Source organism: Gossypium hirsutum, chromosome D13 (assembly GCF_007990345.1).
Source record: "Gossypium hirsutum isolate 1008001.06 chromosome D13, Gossypium_hirsutum_v2.1, whole genome shotgun sequence".
NCBI classification, from domain to species: domain Eukaryota; kingdom Viridiplantae; phylum Streptophyta; class Magnoliopsida; order Malvales; family Malvaceae; genus Gossypium; species Gossypium hirsutum.
In genome coordinates this window covers 13,766,386-13,782,731 of record NC_053449.1, presented here as the reverse complement: position 1 = coordinate 13,782,731, position 16,346 = coordinate 13,766,386, and the positions used below count along the sequence as shown (strand labels likewise).

The 16,346-nt window shown below is 35.8% G+C and overlaps 2 protein-coding genes across 2 annotated transcripts; both read right to left on the bottom strand.

The window, feature by feature from the left end:
- Positions 1-4,038: 4,038 nt before the first annotated feature.
- On the bottom strand, positions 4,039-5,112 carry LOC107920467 (E3 ubiquitin-protein ligase MPSR1). Its single transcript, XM_016850195.2, has one exon. It carries the CDS (start codon positions 4,813-4,815, stop codon positions 4,189-4,191), a length of 627 nt encoding a protein of 208 aa, XP_016705684.1. The 5' UTR covers positions 4,816-5,112; the 3' UTR covers positions 4,039-4,188.
- Positions 5,113-5,511: 399 nt separating this feature from the next.
- LOC107919674 (extracellular ribonuclease LE) lies at positions 5,512-7,139 on the bottom strand. The gene is made up of 4 exons (XM_016849078.2): positions 6,904-7,139; positions 6,647-6,805; positions 6,036-6,234; positions 5,512-5,926 (listed from the first exon to the last, which is right to left on the bottom strand). The coding sequence occupies exons 1-4, from the start codon at positions 6,997-6,999 to the stop codon at positions 5,703-5,705; spliced, it is 678 nt and encodes a 225-aa protein (XP_016704567.1). The 5' UTR covers positions 7,000-7,139; the 3' UTR covers positions 5,512-5,702.
- Between the last annotated feature and the right edge of the window lie 9,207 nt (positions 7,140-16,346).

Genomic DNA, 16,346 nt, shown 5'->3' with positions numbered 1-16,346 from the left:
TTTATTACTCTGAGACGAGAAGGTCTTTAGTACTCGCCTCGATTTATCCAAGCATCTTTTATAAAATTAGCATTAATAAAAAAAGAAGGATCGTATTTTAAAATCTTTTCAAATTTTCGACACAAAAACATTAAACAATCAATTCGGTACCAATTTTGGGCGTTACAAGGGTGCTAACCCTTCCTCGTATGTAACCGACTCCCGAACCTATTTTCTCAAAATTCGTAGACCTAAAATCGTTTCCAAGGTGACCTGATCACACCTCTTTAAAAGATCGGTGGCGACTCCCAATTTTTTATTTTTTAGTCGACAACTAAATTTTTTTTTCAAAAAAATGGTTTCAACAATCCACATAGACCAGAATATACACGATGAACATGGTTGTAACTTTAACAAACAATGAAGCATCAGATTTAGATAAGACAACCTAGTAGAGACAAAAAACTGTTTCAATTTGTCAAACCAGGCACGGGGAGCTTGCCGTAATCCGTACACTGCCTTTGTTAGACGACACACCAATGGCTCACCATTTGGCCCATATTGAACATAGCCTAGAGGTTGCTGCATAAACACTTTGTTAGTGAGATCTCCATTCAAAAAGGCATTATTTACATCGACTTGACGGAGTTACCAACCATTTGATACAGCGATAGATAATATGATTCGGATAGTAGCAGGTTTGACCATCGGACTAAACATTTCCTTGAAGTCACATCCAGGTATTTGTGAACATCCTTTTGCCACTAATTGTGCCTTTCGACGATCAACCGACCATCAGGATTTTTCTTTACTTTGAAAAGCTATTTGTACCCAATTGCTTTTTGACCAGGAGGTAAAGGAACAAGTTCCTAGGTAAAGTTAGCCATTAGAACATCAAATTCATCTTGAATAGCTAATTTCCACTCCTTATGAGCAAGCGCCTCCTCAATAGTTCGTGGCTCAAAATCAACAGCCTCAACTGACAAAACCTTGGGTTTAAAAATTTTCGCCTTAGACCAAGTAACCATAGTGTGAGTATTTCCTAGAGGAACATAAGGAGGATTAAAGGCCTCAGTGATCGAACCGGACGGACTAGCTTCACAGGCAGGAGACTTAACGGTGTCCAAAGTAGGTGAAGAAAACAAGAATCAGCGCTCATCAAAAACATGCCGAGATACAATAACCTTACCATCCAGTGTGAGACAGTGATAGCCCTTATGTTGAGAACTATACCCTAAAAATACACATAATTGTGAACAAAAATCCAGCTTGTGATGCATAAACAGACGCAAATACGAAAAACAACAACAACCAAATACCTTAAGAGATCATACATAGGTTTATGACCATGAAGAACCTGATACGGCGACTGACCTTATAGTACTAGAGTAGACAAACGATTGATAAGATGAATAGCACTGCAAAATGCATAACCCTAGTAATCGATAGGTAGATTGGCCTAGGATAATAGCGTAAGATTGGTCTCCACAATGTGTCTGTGTTTAAGCTCAGCAACACCATTCTATTCTGATGTATGAGGACAAAAAAGACGATGAAGAATCCCACAACTAGCCAAAATCGATGCAAAAGCACAAAACTCACCGCCCTAGTCACTTTGAAATTTTTTAATATACTTCTCGAACTGAATGAGAACCATTTTCTGAAACTAGAGAAAACACTCAAGCGCCTAAGATTTACATTTAATGAGCCAAGTAAACTGACTGCACATGTCACTAAACGAAACATAGTATAAACTACCTCTACAAGCAACAGAAGTCGTTCCCCACAAATCAGAAACAACCAAGTTAAATAATTCCATATATTCAGTAATAGAGTGAGCAAAGGGCAATTTATGTGATTTCCCTTTGTGACAGGCAATACAAACATTATCTAGACATTTCTTATTAGAAACAATTTGGCACTTATCAAGCACAAGTTTAACAATTGCGGCAGAAGGATGGCTAAGTCTTTTATGCCACAATGCAAAAACATCATCTACAGGACAATCTTGGATCCCAGTGTTGTGAATAGAAGGTACTATATCAGATGGAACAGACCGATTAGTCGAAAATTGATAGGGACCGCCACGAGCTTGGCCCCGCTGCAAAATTTCCTATGTCTGGACATCCTTAATAACACAATAAGACATATGAAATTCAATAAATACATTATTGTCATTAGCAAACTGATAAACACGACATGAGATGTAATAGCTTTTTCTACCTGGGCAGAACATAATTTCCAATAGACGAGATTTTAATGGGGCCCCATTCCCCATTTCTTACCTGAGTATAGAGTGAACTCATTTAAACCCGAGGCATTTTGGCAAACATGATGAGTAGCCCTTAAATCTGGATACTAGGACGAGGTTCCAATAGGCACAGGCACATAGGAATCATTATTATCAAAGTTGGACCCATACTCAGTGGTGGCTGAAAAATCAAATGCACGAAAATCAAGAATACAGGCAGTCCAATACACGACAAGGAGTCAAAATCAATTACATAAGGTCGAGGTTTAGTCCGGCATGAAACTCTAGAATTATTATTTTGCATGGACGCTGCGCGGCCAAAACCTTGGTCAGACCCAAGAGATTGCACACGAGGACGAAAACCACGTCCACGCGAACCAGAGGCGGAACGTCCACGCACATCACGCAAATTAGACTCTATTACCGCCGTAGTCGAAGAAGATTCAACCAGGTGGGCATGCATCGACGCATCAAGCATTGCCCGCAACTGACGACTTTCAAATTCCATCAAAACATCCACAAGTTTCTGGAAAGAAAGAGGCTCCGACGAGAACGATGCCAAGGTTAGTACCGCGTCAAAGTCCGATGAAAGGCCAGCCAGAACAACCTCCACCTTTTCAGCCTCGAAAATAGTAGATCCGGACGCCTCAAGTAACACACAAATATTCTGGATTTTGGCGATGTACTCCCTTACTGGTAACTCACCTTTCTTGATTGACAGCAGGTCATGTTTGATTCTCGATATCTTAGCACCAGAGAAGGCGGCGAAAAGCCGATTGGCAGTGCGCCAGACGTCACATGCTGTTTTAGCAGTTGTAAAACAAATAACAAAGACGGACTAATTGTAGAGAGTAACCAAGAGGCAAGTAACTTATCTTGTTGAGTGAACAGAGAAGCTTCAAGGTTCGAAGTCAGAGCTCCATCTGAAGACGCCACAAATCGAGGCGGAGTAGGTAACGTGCCTTCTAAAAAACCTTGCAACTCATATCCTTCTGTGATTAATCTAACATGTTGCTGCCATTGCACAAAACTCCCTTCATCTAATTTCACTGTGTCGTGACGAGGGAAAGACTGAATCAAACGCGAGCTGGTCAAAGACGGACTAGACCGATCAACAGACGTGGAATCGGTTGAATTAGCCATGGCTCGGTAGCGAAAACAGACACAAGAGGTTAGGCGACTGATACCATGTAAGATACTGTACTAATTCACAAGAATATAGAACAAACTAAAAGAGATGAAATTACTAAGAAATTGCTTAGTATTCTTTATCTGCCTTAATCAAATACACTGCATACAGTGCTGATGTTTATATACTTGAATATGAGTAACTGCTCCTAACCAATTATACACCAGACTCAGTAACTGAATGATAACAGACTAACAGTCTCTAAACTAACCATCTCTATACTCTAACAAACAGAGACATTAGACTTATCACCACAACCTTCAAACCACTGTCTGCTTAATTTGAAATGTACGTACTTAAAACTTCTAACTGAGAAATGCTGTTATTGAAGGTTATCCGATTGCTTTAAACATAAGCAGGCAATGCTACTGAGAGCACAGTCCATGCCATAAGGTTCATGGAGGGAACGGATGCCAGCAAGGCTCAAACATATGTTGTGTGATTTAGTTTTTTTATGCTGATTGCTGAGAACAATTTCATACTTCAACTTAGTAAAATTAAGTACCCTGTTCTTCAGGGTGCTTCTTTCTTCAGAGAATCACAATTTTCCTGGAATATTCTTGTGCAACAGAGGAAGTACAAAAATTATTCATGTTAAGAATCAATGTGCAAGGGATTGTTTGCACTAACAGAACAAATTTATTTATTTTCATTATAGATTTTAGGAAACGACAAGTATCTCTATGTGCAATATTTTCTCACAAAGATGGAAAAAGAAAATTGAAATGATGGGCAACAAGAAGAAAAAAAAATATCTTACACAAATCTTCTACCCCTCCATTTCATTATCAGTTGAAGGGACTTGATTGGAATCCCCAGTTCTCCTAGTACTATCAAAAGATAGACTAACCCAAATCTCCCTTCTACTCCTCTCCTCATCTCTCTTCTTACCCATATCTTCTTCATCAACAGGCATCTTATACCTGCAAACAGGGCATGATCCATGAATTACAAGCCACTTCTGTATGCACTCATCATGAAACTTGTGCTTGCAAGGCATCTCCTTTACCACCTCACCAGGCTTCCACTCTTCCAAGCAAACAACACACTCCCCATCTTCACTTTCACCAATTTTCACACTTGGCATGGCTTCTATAGATGCTTTTGAAGCAGGCGGCTGGCCATCCTTGTTAACCCAACCACGTAGCAAAGCCTCCAAATTCGAATCTCCTTCAACCACCACCATACCTTGAGTAAACGGGTTGACAAGGATTATCCTTTCACGTTGGGAAGTCGTTTCCTGTGAGGTTTCTTGATCTGGGTTTTCACTGTTTTCTCTGGAAACACTGTTGTTAGAGACACCCAAGATAAAAGGGAGAAAGAAATAGAGGTCTCTGTGCCTCAACAACCTCTCAAACAAAGAAGAAATTTCAGGTGCTTCAGTTTCAGAAGCCATGGGAACTTATGAATCCGAGGGCAAAAAGAGAGACTTTCTAGGAAAAAATGAAACTTGAAAAAAAGGTAAAAACCTCTTTTTAGTCCTAGGATGAATCAATGAATGAAAAGATGAATTTTTTGGGGGATATAATAAGGGATTCAGTGGAAGTGAAGAACTAGGGAGCCCACAGAATTGAGATTGGTGAAGGTTGCCGAAGGATCTGGAATATTGATTGCTGTGTTCAAGATACTAATAATTTTTTTGCTTTTCCTAATGATGCTTATCCCTTCAGACATGTAAAGTAAAAGTCATTTTCAGTTAAAGGAAGATATTTTTAGGAGGCGTAGTTTTCAACGTTGATGCCAAATTCAATGTTGATTGAATGCCACTTGTCTTGTTGTCCACCTTCTCTTTGATATTTTCCCTTAAATTTATTTAACCCAATGAGACCAGCAAAAAGGTTTGTTTTTTATTCTAGTTGTATAAAGATTCTTCTTCAACGATCCAGATTTTTAAGCTTTTGGCATGGTACAATTAGTGTAGAGTTTCTAAATCTTCTTCTGCCTTTTAGTTTGAACTTTCAATAGTTTAGACATGAATTCTTAGAAAAAAGAATGATAAAAAAAAAACAGTTTAGACCATGATTAACCATAAAACTCTAGTAATTAAATTATTAGTTGCTTTAAAAAGGTGATCTTAGACCATGATCAGAGAAGATGTTTTGATTGAATAATTGCATAACCGTAAGTACTCAATAAGGTTTTTGGCCTATGGAGATTTGAAACTGATGTGTATGTCATCTGAACTCTAAAATGTTGGTCCACCTCAATGTAATCACAGGCCTTACATGAGAGGGACAAGATGATAAAATGCTGTAGTTTGAAATATATATATATCATCAGAATCTAAAAGGTAGGAAATTCAATCTCTGAACCACATTTTCCTTTGGGAAATACAGGGCATTCTATGAGGTTTGACCCCGAACTGTCCACACATAAATACACCTCGTAAAGCTGGCTGTTTCCCGATGAGTCTTCATTGCACTCGATCCATGGAGTATAACCAGTTCCATTTTTTGTAGCATCTTTAATGTTGGCAAGGCTATAAGATCCTCCATCTGGAATGATTCCTGCAATGCCCACATTTTCTTTTCCAATGAACTAGTGTTGGACTAAAATTGCAGCAAGTGAAACTGATTTGAGAATGTGATTTGAGAGGTGTTAATTTCATGGATTTACCTGCACTTTTTAGACTTTGGAGGATATTTGTTTGTTGTCTTAAGGTGAGAGCTGTTTGGAAGTAGCTGTGTTGATCAAGGAGGGACTCGGAGCAGGTACCGTGTTTCTCCCATTCATGAGACCAAAAGCTTTCTCCACTGCTGCTTGGACAAGATAGTGATGGCCAATTCCTCCTCATGCTACTGATGAGGTCTGATGTCTGGAGTTTCATGATATGTTAAGTTCAGAGACTTGAGCAGGCATTAAGAGATAAAATTAAGTCATACTCTCTGAACTTTTCATTGAAACACATATTTAGATAAGTCTAAATATTATCTTCCGAATATATGAGAAAACTTCAAACTTTTTAAAATGGCCATGTTAAATACATACTCATAATAATCAAACTTTCAACTTTTGTCAAAAATGTTATAACCCACTTTGAAATTTACTCAATCAAAATGTTGCCGACTTGGTCACAAACTTAGCCGGCCTAGATTCTTTGGAGTTATAACAAGTCATTGGGGTTGACAAAAACAATGTGGTGACCATAGGCCTAGCTAGAACATTCAACATCATCTTCTACATCTCAGTTCAACCAGAAAATGAAGATTTCTAAGATGTTTAAGTACCTCAGATTCATTAAAAGGATTGTTAGGATCACAGTTTTGAGGGTATGATCCATTTCTGTAATTAGGCCAAAGTCCATGAATACTGAAATCAGCTGCAGGCTTCCCTGTTGTAGGGTAGCAACAACTAAACTTGTCTGAATCACAGTATGATCCTGGCCACTGCATCAACAGGGTAATTAAAGTCTGACATGGACGAAGAAAATCAAAAGAATTACCAGAAAAATAAATGACCTCTTATTAACAAACAAATCACTCACTTGTTGAACAAAGTAGAAGAAATCAAAACCCTTTGAAACACCAAGAATTGCCAGACACTGTAAAACTAAAAAATTGATCAAGGCTATACACTTCATTTCCTTTTCCTCCTCTCAGCCTGATTTCCCTTTGTCTCAACTAATTAAAGTTTGAAGAATTTTGAGAATGATATTACGTTGATAAGCTGTTTTCGTAAGTACAAATGGAAGGCTTGTGGACGAGGAATCCGAAGCCAGATATGCTAAAGTTCAAAATGCTTATGTATTTAATGTTTTCCCAATAACTGCAATCTAGCAGCTCAATTACATGTTCATATTAATTCCATTTTTATAATTTTTTCCTTGTTTGGTATGTTTTTAATTACTACTATTTTAATTTAAGTCTCTTGTGTTTTATGTTATTAGAAAATATGGCCGAATGGTTGGAACAATTAAGAAATATTAATGCATTTATTCCATGACAGACAAAATACAAGTCTTAAAGTGTTTATATTACCTTACCTGCAAAACCAAGCAAGATGTGTGACAGTTAGGTGCTTATGGGATATGGCTTATAGTCTTGTGTTAAACATAACAGACGAATTTACATACAAAACCACTCACTTTTTTTATTGGTTTGAATAAATTCAAAGGACTATTGAGATTCATTGTTGAAATATGTGAAACCCATTTATTCTGGGATATATATTTTCCCTTATCTTTTAGTAGTTTATTAGAATAAGAGGATTATTTTCCAAATTAGGTTAGGAATCTTTACTCTATTTAAATTTAGTTCTTCAGCTAATAAAAGACCGAACGATTTTATTAAATGCTCTCTTGAAAACTTTCATGGCATCTGAGCTAGGTTAAATCTCTAGTAACATCATGGTTAAAATAGTCTTCACTAGAGATAAGAGATCCAGCAATCAAATAGAGGTAGAAAGTTCTACCGTTGAACACCTACCGAGAGTACAATGACTCAAGGGACAGAGGCGTCTCACCTCTCTTTTCAGCTAACATCTCACAAGCTGAATGGCAAGAATTATATGGAATGGTCGTAGTCCGTAAAGTTAGAAATTGATGGGAGCGGCAAGCTAGGTCATTTAACTGGGGAAGTCAAGCAACCACAGGTGGGTGATCCAAATATCAGCAAGTGGAGGTCAAAAAATTCTATAATAATTGCATGGCTTATTAATTCCATGGAAGCATCCATAGGTAAACCTTTTCTTTTTCTCCAGACTGTTAAAGATGTTTGGGACACTGTGAAAGACACCTATTCAAGTTTAGAAAACGTTTCACAGATCTTTGAGTTAAAAATAAAACTCTAGAAAGCTAGACAAGGGGAAAAGGAAGTTACTTTTTATTATAATGAAATGATATCTCTTTAGCAAGAACTGGATCAGTGTTATAATGATAAATAGGAGTGTCCTAGAGATGGTGTAAAAGCTATGAAAAAAGAGAATGAACGAGCTTATTTATTTCTAGCTGGTTTATATAAAGAATTTGATGAAGTGAGATCTCGGATCTTAGGAAAAAAGGGCTTCCAAGACTTCGTGAGATTTTTTCTAAGGTTAGAGGAGAGGAGACAAGGAGAAAAGTAATGTTAAGGCTAGAATTTGAAGCTAATGATGATAATTCTGCTCTTGTAATTGTTAGAAAAAATTATGATAGTGAAAAAAGAAAAAAAACCTTGGTGCGATCGCTGTAAAAAATATTAGCACACTCGAGAAACGTGTTAGAAGCTCTATGGAAAACTGACGAATGGAAAAAATAAAAGTGGCAATGGTCATAGTTCACAATCAGGGGATAGCAAAGCTTTCCAAACAACTAATGAAAATTATGATGACCAAAGTTCTCTAGAATGGTTTCCATTCACTAAGGAACAATTAGAGCATCTACACAAGCTTTTTCAATCACCACAATTTTGAATGAATTCTTTTGTTCTTAACTCATCCAATAATCCTTCTTCCGCTTTTGCCCAATCAAGCACTAATTTTTCTATTTTTTTCAGTGTCAAGCCTTGTAAAACAAACACATGGATCATTGATTCTGGAACTAGTGATCATATGACTAATAGTCATTTTCTTTTCTCAACTTACACACCTTGTGCAGGAAATAAAAAGATCAAAGTAGCAGATGGGTCGTTCTCGACAATAGGCGAGAAAGGCACTGTTAAAATTTTGCCTTCCTTGGTTTTACATGATGTTTTACATGTGTCAAATCTAGCTTGTAATCTCATATCGGTTAGTAAATTATCCCGGTCCTCAAATTGTCATGTTATATTTGACTCCTCTATATGTAAATTTCAAGACATTGTCTCGGGGAGGATGATAGGCAGTGCTAAAGAATCTGGTGGAATTTACTTTCTTGATGACGACCATCTAAGTCAACCAACAACTACTTTCTGTTTAAATTCTGTTTCTAGTTTTGATAAGGTTATGATTTGGCATTATAGGCTTGGACATCCCAATTTTTACTATTTAAGATATTTGTTACCTAATTTATTTAAAAATAAAAGTCCTCCTTCATATCATTGTGAATTTTGTGAATTAGCTAAAGATCATCGGTCATTTTTTCCACCTCAAAAGCTTTCAAACCTTTTTCGCTAATTTATAGTGATGTTTGGGGACCTTCGAGAGTTTCAACTTTTTTAGGAAAACGTTAGTTTGTCACATTTATTGATGATTATACTCACATCTGTTGGGTGTTTTATTAAAAGATAAGTTTGAAGTTAAAAATGTGTTTCAGTCTTTTTATGCTATGGTGAAAACACAATTTGGTGTGAGAATAAAAGTATTTCAGAGTGACAATGGTGGGAAATTTTTTAGTGACCAATTAGGTGTTTTCTTAACCAAACATGGAATAGTCCACCAAAACTCTTGTACAAATACACCACAACAAAATGGGATTGCAGAAAGAAAAAACTGACATATTTTGGAAGTAACTAGAGCCTTGATGTTCACTAGTCAGGTACCACGTTATCTTTGGGGCGAAGCCTTGTTAACAACTACATATCTTATTAATAGAATGCCCAGTAAGACTCTAAACTATAGAACTCATTTCCGTTTCTTTAAAGTTAACTTTCTTAACTCTAAATTGGTTACAAATTTATCTCTCTGAGTTTTTGGGTGTAGTGTTTTTGTTCATCTTCACAACCAAGGTAAACTAGATCTTAGAGCAAAAAATGCGTCTTTGTTGGCTATGCTTCTAATAAAAAAGGTTACAAATTTTATGATCCAATTGATAGGAAGATTATTGTTACCATGGATGTCACATTTGTTGAAACACAATCTTACTTTGATTCTAATCTTCAGGGAGGGAATTATAGTAAGGAAGATTCTATAATTGATCAAGAAAAGACTAGGAATATACAACATAGGGATTCTAATAATGAGGAAGACGAATTTATGATTAATAAAGAAATTAATGATGTTAATGTTGTTAACAAAAATGAGTATGCAGGTGTAGAGTCTAATCATGAGAATAAAGAACAAACAAATGAGTTAATTGTTTACTCAAGAAGAAATCGAAATAAAAAAAGTGGAATCAACAAGATTCATCACCAAGAATCTGACTTGCAAGATCTTGTCAAAAGTGTAGATAAAGCTCATATTCCAACCAAAGAATTTTATGATTTAGATATTCTAATTGCTAAAAAAAAGGTGATAGAAATGTTGTCAAATATCCCATGTCTAACTTTGTGTCCTATAAAGCCTTGTCTTTAATATTCTCAGCCTTTGTTTCGTGTCTCGATACTATGAAAATACCCAAAAATGTGAAAGATGCTTTACAAGTTCCTCAGTGGAATGAGGCCATTTTAAAGGAGATGCGTGCTCTTGAAGAAACAGGTACATGGGAAACAGTTTAATTACAAGTAGGAAAAAACAGTGGGCTGTAAATGGGTATTCACAACCAAATTCAAACCGGATGGATCTTTATACAAAGCTCGACTGGTGACAAAAGGGTACATTCAAACATACAGGATAGATTATCTTGAAACATTTGCTCTAGTTGTAACAACCCGATTTTCAGTTGAGTCGAAAATAGTGGTTCGAGACCACCAAATCTGATGAGTAAGCTCGTGAATTTTATTATTTAGTACTTATGAGCCAAATATGATTTTAGGAGAATTTTTGAAATAGTAATTAGTATGTTATAAGAAATTATTAAGTTAAGTGATTTAGAAAACGAGGTATCGAGACCTTGATTTTATAAACAAAGCCGTAAATATTTTTATAAATATTTATGTAATGTAATTAAGGTAGCATTAAAGTTTTGTTAGAAAATTTTAACGTTTTGGTAGTTAATTAATTAAAAATGACTAAATTGAAAAATGTGCAAAACTTGCTAATTAAAGAAATAATGATTAAATAGCCTAAATGGTAAATAAGGGAGGATCAAAAAGACAATTAGACACCCATTATAAGGTTGAGGTGGCATAAGCAGAAAAAAAAACAATGAAATTAGGTGATTAAGGGGTAAATTGGGAAATAAAAATAGAATTTAACTAGATAAAAATGAGATTCAAAAGAAATCTAGACATTTCTTCAAAATTCTCAGCCAAACAATCCATAGGGGATCCTCAAAAGCTGGATTTTCACATTTTTACATCATGTGAGTTCAATTCTTGCTCTTTTCTTGAAATTTTTGTATTTTTAAGACTTTTACAATTATGTCCAACTATCTATTTCATTAGTTTTTTATTTTATGGGTAATTTTGAAAGTCACCATTGATGAATACTAAATGTTTTTGATGAATTAACATGGATTTGGAGCTTTAATTTTGTTATATGATGATTTTATTAAGTGATTTAAATAGATATTGATTTTAGGACCAAATTGTGAAAAGATTAAGTATTAGGGTTTGATATTAAAATTTTGTTGATAAAAGGCTATATGATAGCTTATAATATTTAGATAAATTGTCAATTGAGAAAAATTAGCTCATTTGATAGACTAATTGGTGAGGGACTAAATTGCAAAAACTATAAAAGTTGGCGTAATTGTGTAATTTCAAAATTTTAGGGGTATTAATTGTGAAGTGAATTGAAATTGAAATATATGCTGATGAATGAATAATTTTTTATTTATATCAAAAGCCCATAGATAATTGTGAAAAGGATAAATTAGCAGAATAGTCTCTGAACTACAAATCTTACAAATAAATCCATGTAAGTTCTTATGGTTAAATTTTAATATTTATTTATTAAATTGATGAATGGTATTATGTATTTATTCATATTTATTGTTGAAAATAAAAGTATTGTTAAATTATGAAATTGAATTGATTGTTCAAAACGTGTGGAATGCGAAATTAATCACAATCGTTCTATGGCAAAGGATGACTTGATGGTAAATGCAAAGGATGAATTGACAGAAAATTACCCAAGTAAATCGAGGTTTAGTATTTATTTCAAACATTCGTGTTTACTTTCTGTTTAGTTCTCACGAGCTTCTGTTAACTCATATGAGTTTCTATTCAACCCTAATGGGTTTTCGTTCAGCTCTTTTGAGCTTCAGTTTAACCCTTATGGGTTTCCGTTCAGCTCCTACGAGCTTCCGTTCAACCCCTATGGGTTTCTGTTTAGCACTTATGTACTCCTGTGCAGCCTTTGGCTTCTAAATACGATGTACTCATATCCGTAAATCATTCTCAGATTTGGTAAGGGTTGGTAAGTGACATATGAAATTAATGTTTGAAGACTTAAAGTTATTATTGGTATTGATTTGAAATAAATGGATTCATGAATTGAAAGTGTGATTGGCAGGAAATGTATATTGAATGGTTTATATAAAAGATTTGTTACAGTATGTTTGGTAAGATTTACGTTTAAAGTCATCGAACTTACTAAGCTTCAATAAGCTTACTTGTCTTGTTTAATGTCATTGTAGATTAACGTGGAGTCAGAAGATCGAATCAACACATCAAGCCATACTATCCAACTTAATCTGTTGTTTTTGCGATGTAAACTTTGGTTTATATGGCATGTATGGGGTTGAATTTGGTAATGAAATATTTTGAAATGGTGTGTCCCTTACATCTTAAAATTGAGAAACAAAATACCTAGGTTTTTGCACATGGCCTAGCACACGGGCATGTGGCTTGGCCGTGTGACCCCTGCACCTTACACAGAGCCTAGCACACGGGCGTGTGACTTGGCCGTATGACCCAAGTCAGAGAGTTACACGGGTATGAACACGGGTTGGGACACGACCATGTGCCTCACATCAAATGCCCACACGGCCTAAGACACGGGCGTGTCTCTAATTTGTTAGGCATTCTATCTTTTTTATGTTACTGTATATGCATTGATCGACCTTGGGTCCACACATTCTTATGTTTGCACTGTATTAGTAATAGAAAAGAAATTGTTTGTTGAACCTACCGATTATGATATTCAAGTCACTAATCCATTAGGCCAAAATGTGATAGTTAATTTAATGTGTTGTGATTATCCACTGAAAGTGAAAGGCTATGAATTCCCTGCTAACTTAATGTTGCTACCCTTTCGGGAATTTGATGTTATTCTGAGAATGGATTGGTTATCAAAGCATGATACTGTAGTAAATTGTAGACAGAAACGGATTGATTTGAAATGTCAGACAGGAGCAGTAATTACAATTGAGTTTGAGAATTTGAAAGAAATTGTTAGAATTATTTCAATTTTTTCAGCCCAAAGATTGATACGAAAAGGTAGTGAGGCATTTTTAGCCTACATTCTTGATACTCAAAATTTTGAATCGAAGCTAGAACAATTACCGGTTGTTAGTGAGTTTGTTGATGTATTTCCTGAGGAATTTCCGAGTTTACCACCTGATCGTAAAGTTAAATTTGTAATTGATGTGATTCATGAAATGGCTCCGGTATCAGTAACACTATATCGTATGGTACCGGCACAATTGCAAGAGTTATTAGACAAAGGGCTCATCAGGCCGAGCATGCCTTCCTGGGGTGCACTTGTTTTATTTGTGAAAAAGAAAGACGGATTTTTAAGATTATGCATAGATTGCAGACAGTTGAACAAGGTCACAATTAAAAACAAATACCCTTTGCCACGTATTGATGACTTATTTGATCAACTGAAAGGTGATACGGTGTTCTCGAAGATAGACCTTAGATCCAGATATTATCATTTGAACGTTAAAGAGTGTGATGTACCAAAGACTGCTTTCTGAACTCGATATAGTCACTATGAGTTTCTAGTAATGTCATTCGGTCTGACTAATGCTCCTGCTGCTTTCATGGATTTGATGAATCGAATTTTTCAACCTTATTTGGATAGATTTGTGGTTGTGTTTATCGATGATATACTGATCTATTCCAAGACAGAATCCGAGCATGCACAACATTTGAGAGTTATGTTACAGACTTTGAGAGAAAAGCAGTTGTACACAAAGTTTAGCAAATGTGAATTCTGGCTTCACGAGGTCAGATTTCTCGGTCATATTGTATCAGCTGAAAGGATTTGAGTGGATCCAAGCAAAGTATCTACAATGGTGAATTGAAAAAATCCGAAGAATGTTTCTAAAATGTAAATTTTTCTGGGCCTAGCAGGTTATTACCGACGTTTTGTCAAGAACTTTTTGATGATTGCTTTGTCGTTGACTCAATTATTGCAGAAAAATGTTGAATTTGTTTGGTCTGATGAGTGTCAGTAGAGCTTTGATCAGTTGAAAAAAATGTTAACAGAAGCTCCGGTCTTGACTCAGCTAGAATCGGGTGTATCATATGTTGTTTATAGTGATGCGTCTTTAAATGGATTGGGTTGTGTATTGATGCAGTCAGGGAAAGTAGTGGCCTATGCTTCTCAACAGTTAAAACTGCATGAGAATAATTATCCTACACATAATCTTGAATTGGCTGCAATTGTATTTGCTTTGAAGATTTGGAGACATTATTTATACGGCGAGAAATGTTACGTGTTTACGGATCATAAAAGTTTGAAGTATTTGACGACTTAGAAATAACTGAATTTGAGACAGAGTCAGTGGTTAGAGTTACTGAAAGATTATGATCTGGTTATTGACTACCACTCGGGAAAGGCTAATGTGGTTGCGGATGCACTAAGTCGAAAGTCGTCTTTGTTCGCACTTCGAGCGTTGAACGCCCATTCACTCATAATGAAGATGGTTCTATATTAGCAAAGCTAAAAACAAAACCCATGTTTCTTCAACGAATTCGAGAATTACAAGACGAGGATCTGAAATTGGTGTTGAAACAACAGATGGTTCAGGATAATCTGAGTTTAGAGTTTAGCGTTGATGATAGTGGTATGCTACATTATTGCAATAGAATTTGTGTTCCGAATAATTCGAATTTGAAAAATGATATTCTTTCTGAAGTTTACAGTAGTATGTACTTCATTCATCCAGGTAGTACAAAGATGTATTGTAATTTGAAACGGATGTATTGGTGGCCGGGTATGAAACAGGAAATTTGTGAGTTTGTAGCTAAGTGTTTGATTTGTCAGCAAATCACAGCAGAACATCAGGTACCAACGGGTTTGTTACAACCTATCATGATTCCTAGAAGTGGGAGCATGTCATGATAGATTTTGTATCCGGATTACCTGTGACTCCGAGAAAGAAAGATTCGATCTGGGTGATTGTTGACAGATTGACTAAGTCGGCACATTTTATACCAGTTAAAATAGACTTTTCACGTGAGAAATTAGTGAAATTGTATATAGCAGAGATTGTGAGGTTACATGGGGTTCCGATATCCATTATTTCTGATCAAGATCTGAGATTCACGTTGAGATTTTGGAGTAAACTACAAGAGGCTCTGGGTACAAAGATAAATTTCAGTACAACGTTTCATCCTCAGACTGATGGGTAATCAAAACGAGTAATTCAGATTCTAAAAGATATGTTGAAATGTTGTATACTCGAGTTTGGTGGTAGCTGGGAAAGGTATTTACCGTTGGCTGAATTTGCATATAACAACACTTATCAATCCAATATAAAAATGGCACAATTTGAAGCTCTTTACGGGAGGAAATGTAAGACACCATTATATTGGTCTGAATTGAGTGAATCCAAGCTAGTGGGGGTTGACTTGATTTGAGAAACTGAAGATAAAGTTCGAATCATCCGGGACAGTTTGAAAGCTGCTTTTGACCGTCAGAAATCATATGCAGACTTGAAAAGAAGAGAAATAGAATTCATTGTGGGTGATCAAGTATTCCTAAAAGTTTCACCATGGAAGAAGGTATTGCGGTTTGGTAGAAAAGGGAAACTAAGTCCAAGATTTATCGGACCGTATGAGATTGTTGAAAGAATTGGCCCTATGGCTTATCGATTAGCTTTGCCTCTAGAACTTGTGAAAATTCATAACGTGTTTCATGTATTGATGCTGAGACGATACAGATCTGATCCTTCCCATGTAATTCCTCATAGTGAAATTGAGCTTCAACCAGATATGACGTACTCAGAAGAACCGGTAAAGATTTTGGCTCGAGAAGTTA

Excerpts from the sequence above, each read along its gene's own strand:
- LOC107920467 (XM_016850195.2), bottom strand. The coding sequence starts at position 4,815 with ATGGCTTCTGAAACTGAAGCACCTGAAATTTCTTCTTTGTTTGAGAGG.
- LOC107919674 (XM_016849078.2), bottom strand. The coding sequence starts at position 6,999 with ATGAAGTGTATAGCCTTGATCAATTTTTTAGTTTTACAGTGTCTGGCA. Across the intron at positions 6,806-6,903 it reads TCTTCTACTTTGTTCAACAA|TGGCCAGGATCATACTGTGA; the intron begins GTGAGTGATTTG and ends CTGTTGATGCAG. Across the intron at positions 5,927-6,035 it reads CCAAAGTCTAAAAAGTGCAG|GAATCATTCCAGATGGAGGA; the intron begins GTAAATCCATGA and ends TGGGCATTGCAG.